General features: G+C 40.3%; 2 protein-coding genes across 3 annotated transcripts; one reads left to right on the top strand and one right to left on the bottom strand.

Annotated features, from left to right (window-relative positions):
- The first annotated feature begins 2,284 nt into the window (after positions 1-2,284).
- nme6 (NME/NM23 nucleoside diphosphate kinase 6) lies at positions 2,285-7,125 on the top strand. Of its 2 annotated transcripts, none has more exons than XM_071916437.2 (6): positions 2,285-2,512; positions 2,744-2,839; positions 4,089-4,191; positions 4,826-4,865; positions 5,714-5,874; positions 6,689-7,125. In XM_071916437.2, exons 2-6 carry the CDS (start codon positions 2,747-2,749, stop codon positions 6,838-6,840), a joined length of 549 nt encoding a protein of 182 aa, XP_071772538.1. In that variant the 5' UTR covers positions 2,285-2,512; positions 2,744-2,746; the 3' UTR covers positions 6,841-7,125. The 2 variants fall into 2 exon arrangements, with proteins under 2 accessions (XP_071772538.1, XP_071772536.1); XM_071916435.2 differs by having other exon boundaries at positions 2,285-2,517.
- A 1,123-nt stretch (positions 7,126-8,248) lies between these two features.
- baalcb (BAALC binder of MAP3K1 and KLF4 b) lies at positions 8,249-10,856 on the bottom strand. Its single transcript, XM_071916447.1, has 3 exons — positions 10,673-10,856; positions 9,146-9,345; positions 8,249-8,416 (listed from the first exon to the last, which is right to left on the bottom strand). The coding sequence occupies exons 1-3, from the start codon at positions 10,854-10,856 to the stop codon at positions 8,249-8,251; spliced, it is 552 nt and encodes a 183-aa protein (XP_071772548.1).
- Between the last annotated feature and the right edge of the window lie 3,264 nt (positions 10,857-14,120).

The following is a 14,120-nucleotide window of genomic DNA, read 5'->3' as shown; positions in this document are numbered from 1 at the left end:
TCCTCCTTCAAGAAGGAAGAAGTCCTCAAGAAGTTCTTTGAGGGATGAAGGGGGGTTGAAATCTAGTTGCACTCTATGCTCCAGAACTTCCCAATATTTGACTTCATCCTGGTGTTCATAAAACCACTCTTAAATTTCACATACAGTAAAACGGCCTCATATTCCTTTACCCTTATACCACCATGTAGAACAATCATCAACCTAATCACTCCCACAAAATGGCTGCCATAACCATTACAGATCCACTACCATGTTTACCAGTTGGTAGCAGACTCATCAGACTATATTACCGTTTCCCATTGCTCAGGGCATTGGTCTTGGATTCAAAAGGTTTGTGAATGGCAGCCCTGCCGTAAATACCAGCTTTGTAAAGCTCATGACTTTAAGTGTTTGTTGAGACTCTATCACAGAGGTGTTGATACTTTTGAGGCTGAAGTTTTATGGTGTTTAGCACTATCCTCTTAAATATCTATCGCTGTCAGTTAGCTTCGACTTGCGACCACTGTTCCTCTTTGCCAGTGCAGTTTGTCTGTGTTTGGCACATTAAATAATTTTACCCTTTTTGTGACCTATGCACCTGCAATTTTTGGACAAACTATTTGCCTGTTAGCTGCCTCATTTTGCTTTGAAAACTCACATACAGGTGATGACTGTCAGACCTCTTGGTGACACAAACTGGCATTCAACTTAATATGACTCGCCCGTGTCGATGCCTGTGTAATTGTTATTTTGTTACTTTAAAGTCCTTTGTCATTTGGTGTATCTGTTATTTTCTCCACCTCTGGAGTAATAAATCCCGCTCCTGTGTTTGATGTAGGCTCTTGGTTGACTCGGTGGTTTAGGAAAAGACAATGGCCTGCTGTCTGAAGCAGTCTGTGAGTAATGGTAGCCACCATTTGTTCATCTCTAATCACCCATGTGTGTTTTGGACAGCGGTTTGTTTATGACAGCACAAACAATGACTCAGTTTTGGTTAATAAAGATGAAAAATGTAGTACAGACCTACATTGTGTAGTTTTGAATTGATTTTCCTACTGTACTTTATTAAGCCAGCATCACACTCATCCCCCATTCCCCTTCTCTCCTGTGTCACCCCGTCTCCAAGCCCCATCCCCACCCCCCCGACACCTCCTCTCGTCCTCTCCATCCCCTCATGGGAGGCAACAGCTGTGGTGTCACCCCAAGTCACATGACATTGGCAGGTGGGAGAAACCTATGTGGGACAGCCATCCCCCTCCTCCCTTCCCCCCTATTCTTTCTCTTTCTCTGAATGTCACCCCCCCAAACCACCTCATTTCAAGGGTGTGGCATTTTTGCATTGCTGGAATGTGTCCAGTGTGTGGAACTCATACTGTAGGTCTGATCTCCCACATTGATGAAATTCCACAGACAAAATTCTCTCTTGTTGGAGTCTCTGATTGTAGCTGCTATGCTGTCAGTTACTGAAGAGAGAATCTAGTATTCACACAGGATCCAACCATAATCACCTGCTTTTCTATTCAATTCTATCATTGTTTTAGAGATATTGAACTTTTTGGGGGGTGACTAGGACATTTGACTTTAATCGTAATTTCATGTCTGCCCTCAAGCTACCTTGTCTCTATAAATGGTTGTGGAACAAAGTCAAGTGGAGCATGCTGTTTGAGCTGTCAGCATGTTTCCATTCAAGTCAACACGGAGGGAATAAAGCATGATAAATCAACTATGTGGCTTAAGGGAGCCTATGGCATATGTAAAGGGTGGGTTTACATTGAATCCCCACCAGCCCAGGGATGCTGATCCCTTATGGGGATCAATAAAGTATCACATCATTACTATTAAAGACAGAGGTGATGACATGTGCCAAAGGTCTTGAGCTGGACCAAAACCCAAAGGTTTATGAGCACATGGTAAACATGAACAGGTATCTCCCAATACCAGAGGCCCAAAAACTAAAACTCTGTTTAGTGTCATCAACAGAAGACACAACCTAGAAATTTGTAGACTAACAGAAGGTTTGTTTGAGCCTGTCCAACTGAAATTTGCTTATAGTTATAAACTAGAAAACCTACCCATCTCCCTTTAAAATCACCCCTGGTCCTGCTGGCAAATTATCAACTCTTGCTTCTTTTGTGTCTAACTTTGTTAATTTTCACAAATCTAGACTGAACAGTCATATAATAACCTGAGGTGGATTTTCTTTTGACTTGGTCTCACACTCACAGTGGAATTTCAATCGCCACACTTAACGTGGAACTACATGTACTGTTTTAGTTTCTGGGGACAGTATTTACGAACGGACTGACTAGTATGGAGAGAGATTCCAACACTTCATATCTTAGTACATACATACACAAAATCCTAATTACATTATAGACACTTATAGTTCGTTAGGCAGTGAGTGGAGACGTAACGAACCGTGTTCATATATACTTCCTATAATATGGCTGCGCACATTGCGCTGCTCTCGACTGCAAACTGACCGGTCAGACAAGATACACTATTTCTGAAACTACCGTTATTCCATTCGCAAGTGAGGTCAGTACTAATAGTGGATGTAATTCTTAATATTAGATTAGCAGTAATGATAAAAATGCAAACGTAACGTTCTTAGCGATAGAACAATCTCCATTGTAACGTTACATTGTTGCTAGTTAGCTTCTTCAATGCAGTGTGACAAAAAATGGGCTTTGACCTTGCGGAAAACCAGCTACAATACTGTTGTTAACAGCACAGCCTAATTTCTGTTATTCTGTCTTTCTAGGCAATGTTACTAACCGTTGGTCGCTGGTCCAAAGCACTGCAGCTCACTCTAGCGGTCATCAAGCCAGATGCGGTTGCGCATCCTGTGATGTTGGAGGTGAGAGAACCTTTCCTCTTTCTGCTCATTTGCTTTCACAGTGAGTGGGTTAGCTGAAAGCTAGCACACTCATGCTATTCCTCTACGCATGGATGTGTAATTGTTATTGCTGTAAAGGCTTTATCTGCTTCTTTGGGCTCCAACTTCTTTGTTTTTGTTATTATAAAGGCTCTTTTTGGTGCTGTAAAAACTTTAACATACGTTCAGCCAGAGACTGTCTTCCAACTTTGAAGTGTTCACGTACTTAAGGGGATGTTCTGATCAGGTTCTGATGCATTCAACCTTTTGATACCCTATACTTCGTAGGATATTATTTTTTCCCTATATAAATGAATGGCAGCATGAATAGTGACATCTGGTGGTCAAAGTGTAAACATTTTTTTAAAGATGAACAAATTTCTCTTTCTTAATTTAGCTCATTGTCAAACAAAATCGTCACAAGAAAAAAAAAATCATAATCATACCTCTCTTCGTGTGTGTTCATCACTGGTCTAGACATCGTCCACCTTGCCCTCCCTCCCTCTCTCCTCTGTCCCCTCTCTCCACCTGATTGCACCTGATTGTCTCACAAGATTGCGAGACAATTTGGTGTCCATGAAATGCAGTGTTGTAGGTCATGCAGCCCACAACAACAGCTCAATGTGGCACAGGTTAAAATGGTGCACATGTTTTCTCCAGGCATTAACACTCCACAAAATCATCGGAAGGGATTTGATTAATGACCTCCATCTCTGACCAATTTATATTGGTTGGTAGGCAAAGTGCTAAGGATCCATAGTGGCTTGTTATTTGATATAGGCCTATTCCTCTGAAAACACAATTTCATTCAATAGATTTCAACATAAAAGAAGCTCACTTTGCTGCCTTGATAAACTCACAAGCCCCAAGGCCTCAAACGGATGAAAGTGTGAATCATAAAATATTCCATTACCAGAAGGTTCCATTTGAAAGCCTCATAAATTGAACCTGTTTTATGTCTGTTGTCACCTTAATAAATAGTGGAGGAATGGCTCCAGAAGACCTTTGTATCTATTAGTATTATCTAGTATTTTGCTGTCAGTGTCATCCTTGGCATCCTTGGCAGTGCTAACACTTATATCAAAATGTTTACCATTTTCCTATAAACCTTTTGGAAGAAATTTGCACATGGCAGCCTGTATGCACATTTGATCCAAACATACATTTACTGGTCAACTAGAGCTATAGTAATGTACAAGGAGGTAACACAACATATTTTTTGTTCTTTCAGGCTCTTCACCAGAGAATCCTGGACAACAACTTTGTCATTGTTAGGAGCAAAGATCTGGTGTGGAGAAGACAGGACTCTGAGAGGTTTTACGCTGAGCATGCAGGTGTGGAAACATCTCTTGTCTGTGTTCATTACGTTCCCCATGTATTCAAATTAGCAAGGCTATACTGCAGTGGCTCCATCTGACCAAACAAATGAGTCAGCTGCACACTTGGCTGATGCATCACTAATTCCCATGTATCTAGGCTACATAACAAGCGTAATACCACCAGTTACTGTTACCATCCAGAGAAGAATTTCCTGTGAATATGTGAAGTGGTTGGTTATCCATTTTCCAGTTTGTCTAGCTTCAAAGGCACAACTTGAATCAGACCAGTCAGAACCAGATGATTCATCCCCTCCTGTGTTAATTGGGCATCTGCTTCCAGAGAAAACAACCTGCCTTTAGTAATGGTGCAGTTGTTTCTCCTTGATATTTCTTCCCAAGTTGGACGATGAAGAACAATTTTCAAATTGCCAAAGGCTTCAGGCATGAATGAGTTTATGTGTGATATCTTTTAGATAACGAGAGCTGTCTGGGAGGAATACAAGGCTCCTGGCTCTTTCAGACCCGTGCTACCTCTGTAGTGCACTCGCATTCTAGTTATTGCTTTATCTATTGTCTGTTTCCCCTATTGTCTGTTTGAGCTTTAGAGGCATTTTCACTTCAAATGTTTTGCTTTTGTTTTGCTTCTTAGGGCGATTCTTCTATCAAAGACTTGTAGAATTCATGTCAAGGTAAGCTTTACTTTACACTGACAGACATGTACAATTCCCACACCCATGCCAATGTTAGTTAAGTGCATGTGTGTAACTATTGTGCTTTCAGGCATTTGGATAAGTGCTGTTTCCTTTGTCTGATGTATTGGAAAGGGAATAACTGTTAAAACATTGTAGGGAAAAAAAAACAGCCTTATCACTTAGCCCACTGGGCTGACGCATAGAAGCACATCTCGGTTGATAACGCTTTTATTTCACGCTCACCAAGTCACCAAGAAATCATTTCTATCCAGATTCTGAAACATCACTACAGGGGTTTCAATTATCTGTAGACTGCCATGTTTAGCGCTCGACCCCTGGAGCAACCGTTTGAAGATCGGCATGCAGCCTACCTATTATAGTTTGTATGGGCTCCTCATGCCGAGGACCCCCACTGGATTGCTAAAGGTTCTTGTAATCACACTGTCATCTTTGTAGAGTCACCGTGGTGAAGCCACGGTTGCTACAGCAACCTTTCCTTGGGTGATGTTATTGTTAGTGGAGACACAGAATGGATCATCAGCACGTCAGCAAGTCCAGCTTGAAGCACCCCCTGTTTGCCTTGTTTTGCATAATCAGATAGCTACATACGCTGGATATGTATTTATAGGCCAACTTTCTTCATAGGGGGTTGCAGAGAGAATAGATTGAACTTTCACTGTTTGGCTCTCTATTTACGGCTAGTCATGCATCCAGCACTCCAAATTAAAGGTTTGTAACAGACAGACAGAGCAACACATGGTGTTGCACTTGTGGCTCATACTGTACTGTACTGATAATATTTAACCATGAATGCTCAGATTTTTATTTCACACTCTTACCCCCAGTGGTCCGATGCGGGCGTACATTTTAGCCCGGGAGGATGCCATACGTCACTGGAGGGAACTGATGGGACCAACCAAAGTGTTCAGGGCCAGATATACCTCTCCTGCCACCATCCGGGCCCAGTATGGACTCACAGACACAAGGAACACTACTCATGGCTCAGGTATGAAGCCTCATGATACAAGAGTAATTATGCAATATGCTATTTCTAATTTAAAAGGGGCATTATGTCATTTATTTACGTCTTTCAATTTTAACTCTCCTTAACAATTTATGCTCCTGCTCACAAATCCCCAGGCCAACCTCTTTGCTTTACAATAAGTCCGAAGGCCAGTGCATCATTACAAGGGCAGTCAAACCACATAATGTCCTGCAATTTTAGCAGGTTTAGTGCAGGCCTGGAATTGCACTGAAACAGTGTAATCATAGGCCAGAAACACAAGCATAGGGAAAAACTTTGCCACACACACAAAATCACAAAAGTGATTTTTCAGGCAATTTGTAAAATGAGTATTTGACACACTTCCATAGTGCATCTTAATATCTGCCTTAATAATATTTTGATTAAGTTAAAATCAATCAAGTATTTGCTTTCATTTTACATTCAGTAAGAGTCTGAACCTATTGATTTTATTATGGCCCTAGTACTAGGTGAGTGGTACACAAAGTGGTCTGAAATTACAGTGGTGCAGATTCTCAAGGGTCTGATTGTTCAACAATAGGCCCTGTGTGACCAATCATAGAAGTTGCTATTGTGTAATCATTATACACTCTTGTAATCATGGGACAGTTCTGAATATTTCTTCAGGTATATCAAGTGCCTTTATATAACTGAAGAAATATACTAAAGAAATTTACATATTGACCCCCTATACTTTCATTTTTAGACATGCTTAAAAGATATGTGTTTGTTCTAGTTATACATTTATTAAATTTACCAAATGTTATATTTCTTAATCTGCCATTCTTCTTACCAGATTCAGCTGAGTCGGCACACAGAGAGATCAACTTCTTCTTCCCAGAGTTCAGTGTGGAGGAGTGGATGGAGAAGGAGGAGCCATCATTCAGAATAGGAGAGATACAATACGACCAGAAAAAACAGATCCACACACTGTCAACACAAAGCTGACCAAAGAGCAGACGTTAGAATAAAAGTGATGGCCAACTGTATAGTTACTGATCTAGGACCACAGAAAAAACTCTTTGCAATTGCTCATCTTACAGGTCCATTGCACACAGTAATGCAAGCTGCCAGAGTCGATGTCGCATGCTATGTGTAAGGAGGATGCTGCCAAAAAAGTGCATGTTTGTTGTTCTTCTTCACTGTTTTTTTTTTTTTAAAGGAAAGTGGGAGAGGACATTTAGCATTTCACTAGTTCTCCATAGAGTACAGCGATACTGTAAAGATGAGATAAATCTGACAGGGGCACATGAGTTTTGTATCCATGCAGTCTCTAAACAGTCACACTTGTTCCCTCAACAAATATGGCACCACTGTTCACCTATGTTCTTCACTGTATGTAAAGCAAAAATGACAATATGCCCATCGCTTGTTTGTGTCATCAAAATAGATCTCTCTTGAACATGTTACTAGTCATACAACTTCTATGAAGTGATTTGAAGATGATCAGAGCCATAAAGAACACCTTGTTTGATTTATTGTAAGTAAAAAACTCACGAGACTCGGGAGAAATAGATCAGAAATCCAACACTGTATTGTTTTCCCGACATTAAAAAAGGTAGAAATACAAACAACGCATGATGTATGAAGACAGTTTCTACATGATCAACACAAACATAAAAGCAGGCTTTACACACTGTAAATAGTGCAATCAACACAATCAGATTCAGATTCCTGAGCCATTCAAATTTAAGCCAGCGGCAACTACATGTTGTATATCAAAGTCGAATAACAAAACTATGTATGACATGTTTATGTGAATATTCATGTGTGTAACATTAGTTTTATAGCATAAGCATCTTAAAATGCTTTCCTAAGATTCCAGTTCACTGATTGAATGAGCCAAATAATGATTGTCTTTCCATAATTTTGAAAGCGGCTGTCTGATTTGATGTACTATGTATTCACTTTTTTTTTGTCTGATAATGTATGCTAAAATGTCATTGTTTTTTTGACCAACCTACATTTTCACATGTAAACATCATATTCTAAAACACTTTTTTTTCACCTGTCAAGATACAGTAAAACAACATTGCTGTAACAGGCACATAGAAATACCTCATACAGTATTAAATACAATACGGCCTAGTTCACCATGTTTTTCAGGAAAATGAGCCATGTATCTAACATGAGACACTCTTAACTCGCACAGTTCAAAGTCAGTACAGTACAAAGTCAGACATCCCTCTTGTGCTTTCTTCACATGCTTATGGCCATAAAGTCAGTCTATAAATCCCCTGCAATCAAACCTTCAAGTTTTCTCCATGAAACAAAATTAATTCATTAACAGATCAACCAGTGTTCAGTTATTTCACAGTCTTCATTTATCTTTGGCTCCTACCTATCCTCGCTGTACTTAAGTGTTTTGTGTGGCCACCTGTTTGAGGCTTTCAACAGGTTTCATAACCTCGTAGGTGGTGAGGGACTTCTCCTTGATCTTTCCGCTCTTGTCCACCTGACGGATGCTCTGCGTCACCGTGATGGTCACCTGCTTGGTCGACATTCGATTGTCCTGCCACTTCGTCTGGGAAGGGAGGAAAGTGAAAGAAGGGAGACGAATTGTAAAAATAATAAAAAAATATGGCACCTGAAACTTAGAAAGATGAAGCAGAAACAGATGACATGTCTATGGTGAAGTTAACTGAGATGTCAGTAGTTTTAATTGTAACTTGTGGCACAATGCAGTAACTGAAACAAGAGGCACTTGAGCTGCCTAATGTCCCACCATAATCACCATGATATATTAAACATACACAGTTATGCTAATGAGGTCATTCATCAAGCCAATTCATGTATTAATTAGCAGATATTTCAGTGTTAATATACTTGTCTTCACATAACACATGGGTGGTATTAATTTGAACTCCATATCTTAAAGAATCAAGGAGTTATACTGCTTTCAAGAAAATTCATTTTTCTCATTAATATGTAAATTTATGCAGCAAGGTGCTGCAAAATCTAATCAGATAATCGACTCAATAGGGGGAATCTGTGGTGTAAATATGAAGTTTCTATCATGTGTTGTTCTTGTTCTTGAGTTACTGTATTGACAAGAATATGTCTATAGTATAGAAAGATGCCACCATGACAACATAAGGTCCTGCATACTATGTACCATGGTGTATTGACTCTCTCTAGACCTCTATCCACAATTGGGTGAGCCATGGCTCATTACCTTTACAACAGGTGTCTTTGCATATCTTGAACAGAGAGTAGACTTTGGAGCTATCAAAAGCATCAGAGAGCAGCTTACAATTTCCTCGGTGCGTAGGACACTTCTGCGCTGCACTGTGGTGCCAGAGGAGGGTAACACCGCCTCCTGGTGAGGAGAGGCCAGTATTGCAGGGGGGCTGCTGGGTTTCACGTCGTTCAGATTGGCCTCGGACATGGCCGAGCAAACCTTCAGGTACGCCTGAGCCGGAGGAGGTAGACCGTCTTCAAAGAAATCTGGAACTGGAACAGAAAAAAACTGGAGCTTTGTCCCTTTTGCAGCAACTAAATCACTGTACATCCATGCGTGTGCTCTTATGAAAAGTGCTTTACTGTGAGGGTATACTTGTGGCTGCAGTAGCCTGAAGATGGCGAGTTTGTGACTAGTAGTGTGTGTTAACTGCTGGCTAGAATCTTGGAAACTGGGAATCTGGAAACTTGCTTTGAAAGGAGGGGGAAGTGAATCAATAACCCTCAACATGAACCTTCAGTTTGTCCTTGGGCACACCCAAAGACATCCTGGGTTGACATCATTCCTCTTTTCATGTCATCCCAAATCTCAGCATCCACTCATGCCAGTTGGGTTGGCTAGGAGGTTGGAATGACATCAATCCAGGAGTTTGTTTTTCTGCTGCACGTGACCCACTGACCTCCAAACCCTTGACATTATGAAGATCACCATCCCTTTAGTTAATGGGTCCAACATACAGTGCTGAACAATGATTCAAGGAGTCCTTTATCAGAAGTCACTGCAGATGAACTTAACATGGTCACTGACAAAGATTTTACCCATTTGTCTTGTGACTGACTGTGACAGGCAACACAACAGATTGGATGCCCTTTTTGAAACAAAGTGCTGCATGGTGACTCATCAAATAAACATTACCATATTTGAAAAACATACCTTTTTTGTGGACAGATGTATGGTATATTGTTACAGACCCGTTGTTGCCAGCTGCTAATTAATTTGGGCAGATTTGGATTTGTTTTGTCTCTTCAGAAAGTAGCTTAACCGAATTTGTCTTCACAATTAGATCAAGGTTCCTCTTATCGCATCAGCTAAAGGTTGTATCCGTTGCCATGTGAGCCAGATCCTGTTTGAGCACACTGGTTATTGATGCAGCCTATTCAACCCGTCCACTGATTCATCTCTCCCCCACATCAAAGAATTTGTGCCCAGAAATGTCCAGCATCCCTGGCAATGACAAATTTACAAACTACAGTACCAGTATAGTCAGATCCATCTTCAATTGTCACACATCCTGCATAGCTCAATTGGTGAATATGTTATAGAGATAATCAGAAAATAATGGGTTTGAATTCAGAGCAGAACATCCATGAAAATGAAGTCACACATGATCACCGGTTACAAGGGCTCCAAAAATGAGAGAGAAAAAAAACCCCCAGATAAAATAATTGGCATTTCAAATATACCATATTCTATGATGGGAATCAATTTATACATTCATTCGACAATTCATGGATTATTAATTTGTTCAGCCTAGTCCCTGTTAGAGATCAATTAAGTATTCATTCATTCATCCACCGATCCATAATTCATTTTTCTCACCGGGGCTGATTGTTTTCTCGGAAGCGAAGCCGGCCTCGGAGGAGTTGTCGGAGGGGATGCTCTGGATGGACGACAGGGGAATGTCAGTGTCGGTGCTGGTCAGCCACGTCGACTCCGTCTCCTTGGTCCAGCTCTCCAGGTAGCGAGGCTCCAGAGCGTCTGTCCTGCTCCCCCCGCACCCCATGGCTCTGCCCTGACTGACCCCAGCTGGACTTTCTTCAGCATTTAGGAAGAAAATAATTAGAGACAGACTGACATTTCGGTTCAATTAAATTATAGGGAACTGTAGTTTCTGTTCACATTTTAGATTGAAGTGAATGTGTATTGAGCCAGATGTTTTTCTCGGGACAGAAAAAACACAATAAAGCAGAGCCAGTCGTTTTACTTATGCTTGCAATTCCACATTGGTGATATACTGTAACTTAAATAATATAAACTGACATTATGTTGTTTAAATCTAGACATTGGAGCAGATATGTTCTCATATGACACCAACACAAACTTAAGTACCATCAGTTTTAATACTTACAAAACCTCTGAATCTCTGGTGGCACAGGATTGTGCCACCTTTCACAGCAGTGTGAAAAACTGAGCTTCCTCATAAGATTAGAGTCCAAACACTTTTATCCCCCAAAGAGCAGGTTGAGAGGTTTCATCTGCATTAACCCAATCACTTTGTCATTTTTCCCTGAGTCACTGAAGATATCATTCTTCTATGTCCATCAACTTGGTCAAGGAGAAACACACAGCATAGATCCTGAAGCGGGCCAATCAATCACATTTAGCCACCTATGAAATGGAGGGAGAGAGGGAGAGAGAGAGAGAGAGGGAGAGAGAGAGAGAGAGAGAGAGAGAGAGAGAGAGAGAGAGAGAGAGAGCAGTCATGTTGGTTAGACTATGAGAGCAAGATTATAATGGATGAAAATACAGCAGTTTTTGTTTAAATTAACCTGATGCCTCAATATGCACTGGTCAATTGTGCAAATTTATATATATAATGGAATTGGAAAAAAAACAACGTACTTTATTAAATTATTACAAGACAACTACAACATAATAACCACAATCTCCATCATTCAGTGTCATTAATAATCACTAATCAGTATGAATTAGTGAAAACTTACATTAAAGTTTGCTTATTGCACGCTGACATAGATTGCAATTTATGGCTTTACTGATGTAGTAAGACTGAATGAACCGTTCAGGCCTTTTTTGGGCTTCCCCGTGATAATTAGGCTCACATCTGTCAGTGTATTGATTAATAACATGGTCGTCTCACGTGCCAACGCGCAGCCTCATATAACATGATTTTGATAAATAACAAGATGATGCAGATGGAGGCACAATCCATGCACACGAATGGTCAAAACAATGACATTTTCGCAGCTCTCGAACCATTTTTATCACTATAGGCCACGCGACAAGATAACCATTGATTGCATGAAATAAATCAAATGAAAACGCTGCGAGGTGTGCATGGCAGAAACGCGAACGACGCCGTTTAATAGGGTCGCTGTCGGCTAATGGAGCGAAAGCAACCACTGCACAGTAAATTATAGATGGTAAAGGCTTACTGATGATGGGAATTCCTTTTTTTTCCTCGTCTCGGTCTTCCTCGGTGTCGTCTGCCAAACCATAACACATTGTCAATAATGACACTCCTCCCGGTCTCTAATAGACTGGGCACGTGACCGCACGCTAAATTACGCCAGAGTCATTGGTTTTCTCCGCTTTTCTCATCCATCCTCTTTATCAGAGGTTACTACGAAGGGGTGGTGAAATGTAAATCACTCACCCACTTGTTTTGGCTCACGAAGGTGAGGAAATTGTTATTGTTGTTGTTAAAATTTGTATTTTATTTGAATTAACACGTTACATATTATTCAACTAATTTCTTGAAAAGTAGGCTTACCTCAACTGTTGCCAGGTAGGGTAAAGTTTAAAACAATGTCACTAATGCTAATACTGGTGGCCTCTATGTTAGGCCATGTATAATGCTATGTATAATGTATAATGCATACAACTGTGTATACAAATGTTTAACATGTATACACACTTACAAAGGATGTGTCATTTTAACACATCAGTGTGTCTTCTTTAGGAAAATGCACACTTGTGTTACTTTTCAACACAAGATATGTCAGTAACAACACACAAAATGTATTGTCATTAGGTTGTGTTGAATAGTGTGTGTTGTACCAAAGAAGATACACAGATGTGTTGAAAAGAGTGTGCATACCATATTATTTACAGACTATGGTACACACATTTCAGTGACAAGTGAAATGAAATGAGACTAATGTACATATCACATGCAGCCATAATCCCCTCAAGTGTTTTGAAGACAAGAAATGTGAGTCAAGAATGAGATTTACATTTGCTTTACATTTAAGGCATGTAGTTGACGCTCTTGTCCAGAGTGACTTTCAGTGAGCGAGGTAGGGATTCAGTGTCTTTCTCAATGGCACTCTGACAGGACACACTGCTGTTGTAGGGTTTGAACCTGTGACTTTATGGCTACAGGCCGGTCACTCCCACCACTAGACCACCTTACCACTCCAATGAGATGTTCACTACTCTGCCCACAAGGGGACAGTCACAGCTCACTTCTGCTCTTATGGTTCTGCTAATAAATGCCAGAAAACAGTAGGCATATTCTTAATTAAAGACTTAAAGTGTTAGTTTAAAGGAGAGTTGGTAAATATTTCACTTATAGGTGGTTGTTCAGTATTTCTAAAAAACTGACTCAAAAACAGATGGGAACAAAGACGATGTGAAATATAGGCCTAGTCATAGAAAATCTAACAGGTAAAAAATACTGATGGATTACTGCTGTCCTGTGGAAATGTTCAGTTCACCACGCAGCAGTTGCCTCCTCCAATACTGCATTTCCATATTGTTTTTGAAACTTCTTACTTGGCAGCAAAGTGCACATTTATCACAGTCCTGTGATTGCTTTGGTCAGTGAGGAGTTTTGATTTCCATAAATGGCAGAAACAATAAATCAGAAGCAACACACCTCTCATTGTGTTGAATTGTCTGAAGCAATGGAGCATTTGAAAAGTACAGCTTTGAAGTATTTAATGCCACTTGTGTAAATCAAGGTGATTTTTCATGTGTGTCAGGATGCATTAGCTGTCAATAAAGGAAACTGCAAAAAAGAAAAGAAAAATAGAGCTTCACTTGTAAGATCAATTCACTAATTAGCAAGCTTACCAAGCTCGAGTCATATTTACTGCTACTCAAGCAGAGGAAATAATTTGTCTGACCTTAATGTGCAACATTATAAATACAGAACCCAATTCAATTAGTGAACCTCCCATCAATGCACATATGCCACTAATGCTGCTTTCATTAACTCATTGCAGTGTGTGCCTCATACAAAACTGCTGTGTAGTGAGCAGCCAGGGTCAAATCCTGGATAAACCTCTAATTATAATTGATTCAA

This window comes from Centroberyx gerrardi, chromosome 18, assembly GCF_048128805.1.
Source record: "Centroberyx gerrardi isolate f3 chromosome 18, fCenGer3.hap1.cur.20231027, whole genome shotgun sequence".
NCBI lineage: Eukaryota > Metazoa > Chordata > Actinopteri > Beryciformes > Berycidae > Centroberyx > Centroberyx gerrardi.
The sequence above is the reverse complement of the archived record's forward strand: the minus strand, read 5'-3'. Positions and strand labels throughout refer to the sequence as shown.

Coding starts and splice junctions, on each gene's coding strand:
- nme6 (XM_071916437.2), top strand. CDS start 2,747: ATGTTACTAACCGTTGGTCGCTGGTCCAAAGCACTGCAGCTCACTCTA. Junction 2,840..4,088: donor CGCATCCTGTGATGTTGGAG/GTGAGAGAACCT, acceptor TTGTTCTTTCAG/GCTCTTCACCAGAGAATCCT. Junction 4,192..4,825: donor GTTTTACGCTGAGCATGCAG/GTGTGGAAACAT, acceptor TTTGCTTCTTAG/GGCGATTCTTCTATCAAAGA.
- baalcb (XM_071916447.1), bottom strand. CDS start 10,856: ATGGGGTGCGGGGGGAGCAGGACAGACGCTCTGGAGCCTCGCTACCTG. Junction 9,346..10,672: donor CGAGAAAACAATCAGCCCCG/GTGAGAAAAATG, acceptor TTTCTGTTCCAG/TTCCAGATTTCTTTGAAGAC. Junction 8,417..9,145: donor TCCTACGCACCGAGGAAATT/GTAAGCTGCTCT, acceptor CTCCCTTCCCAG/ACGAAGTGGCAGGACAATCG.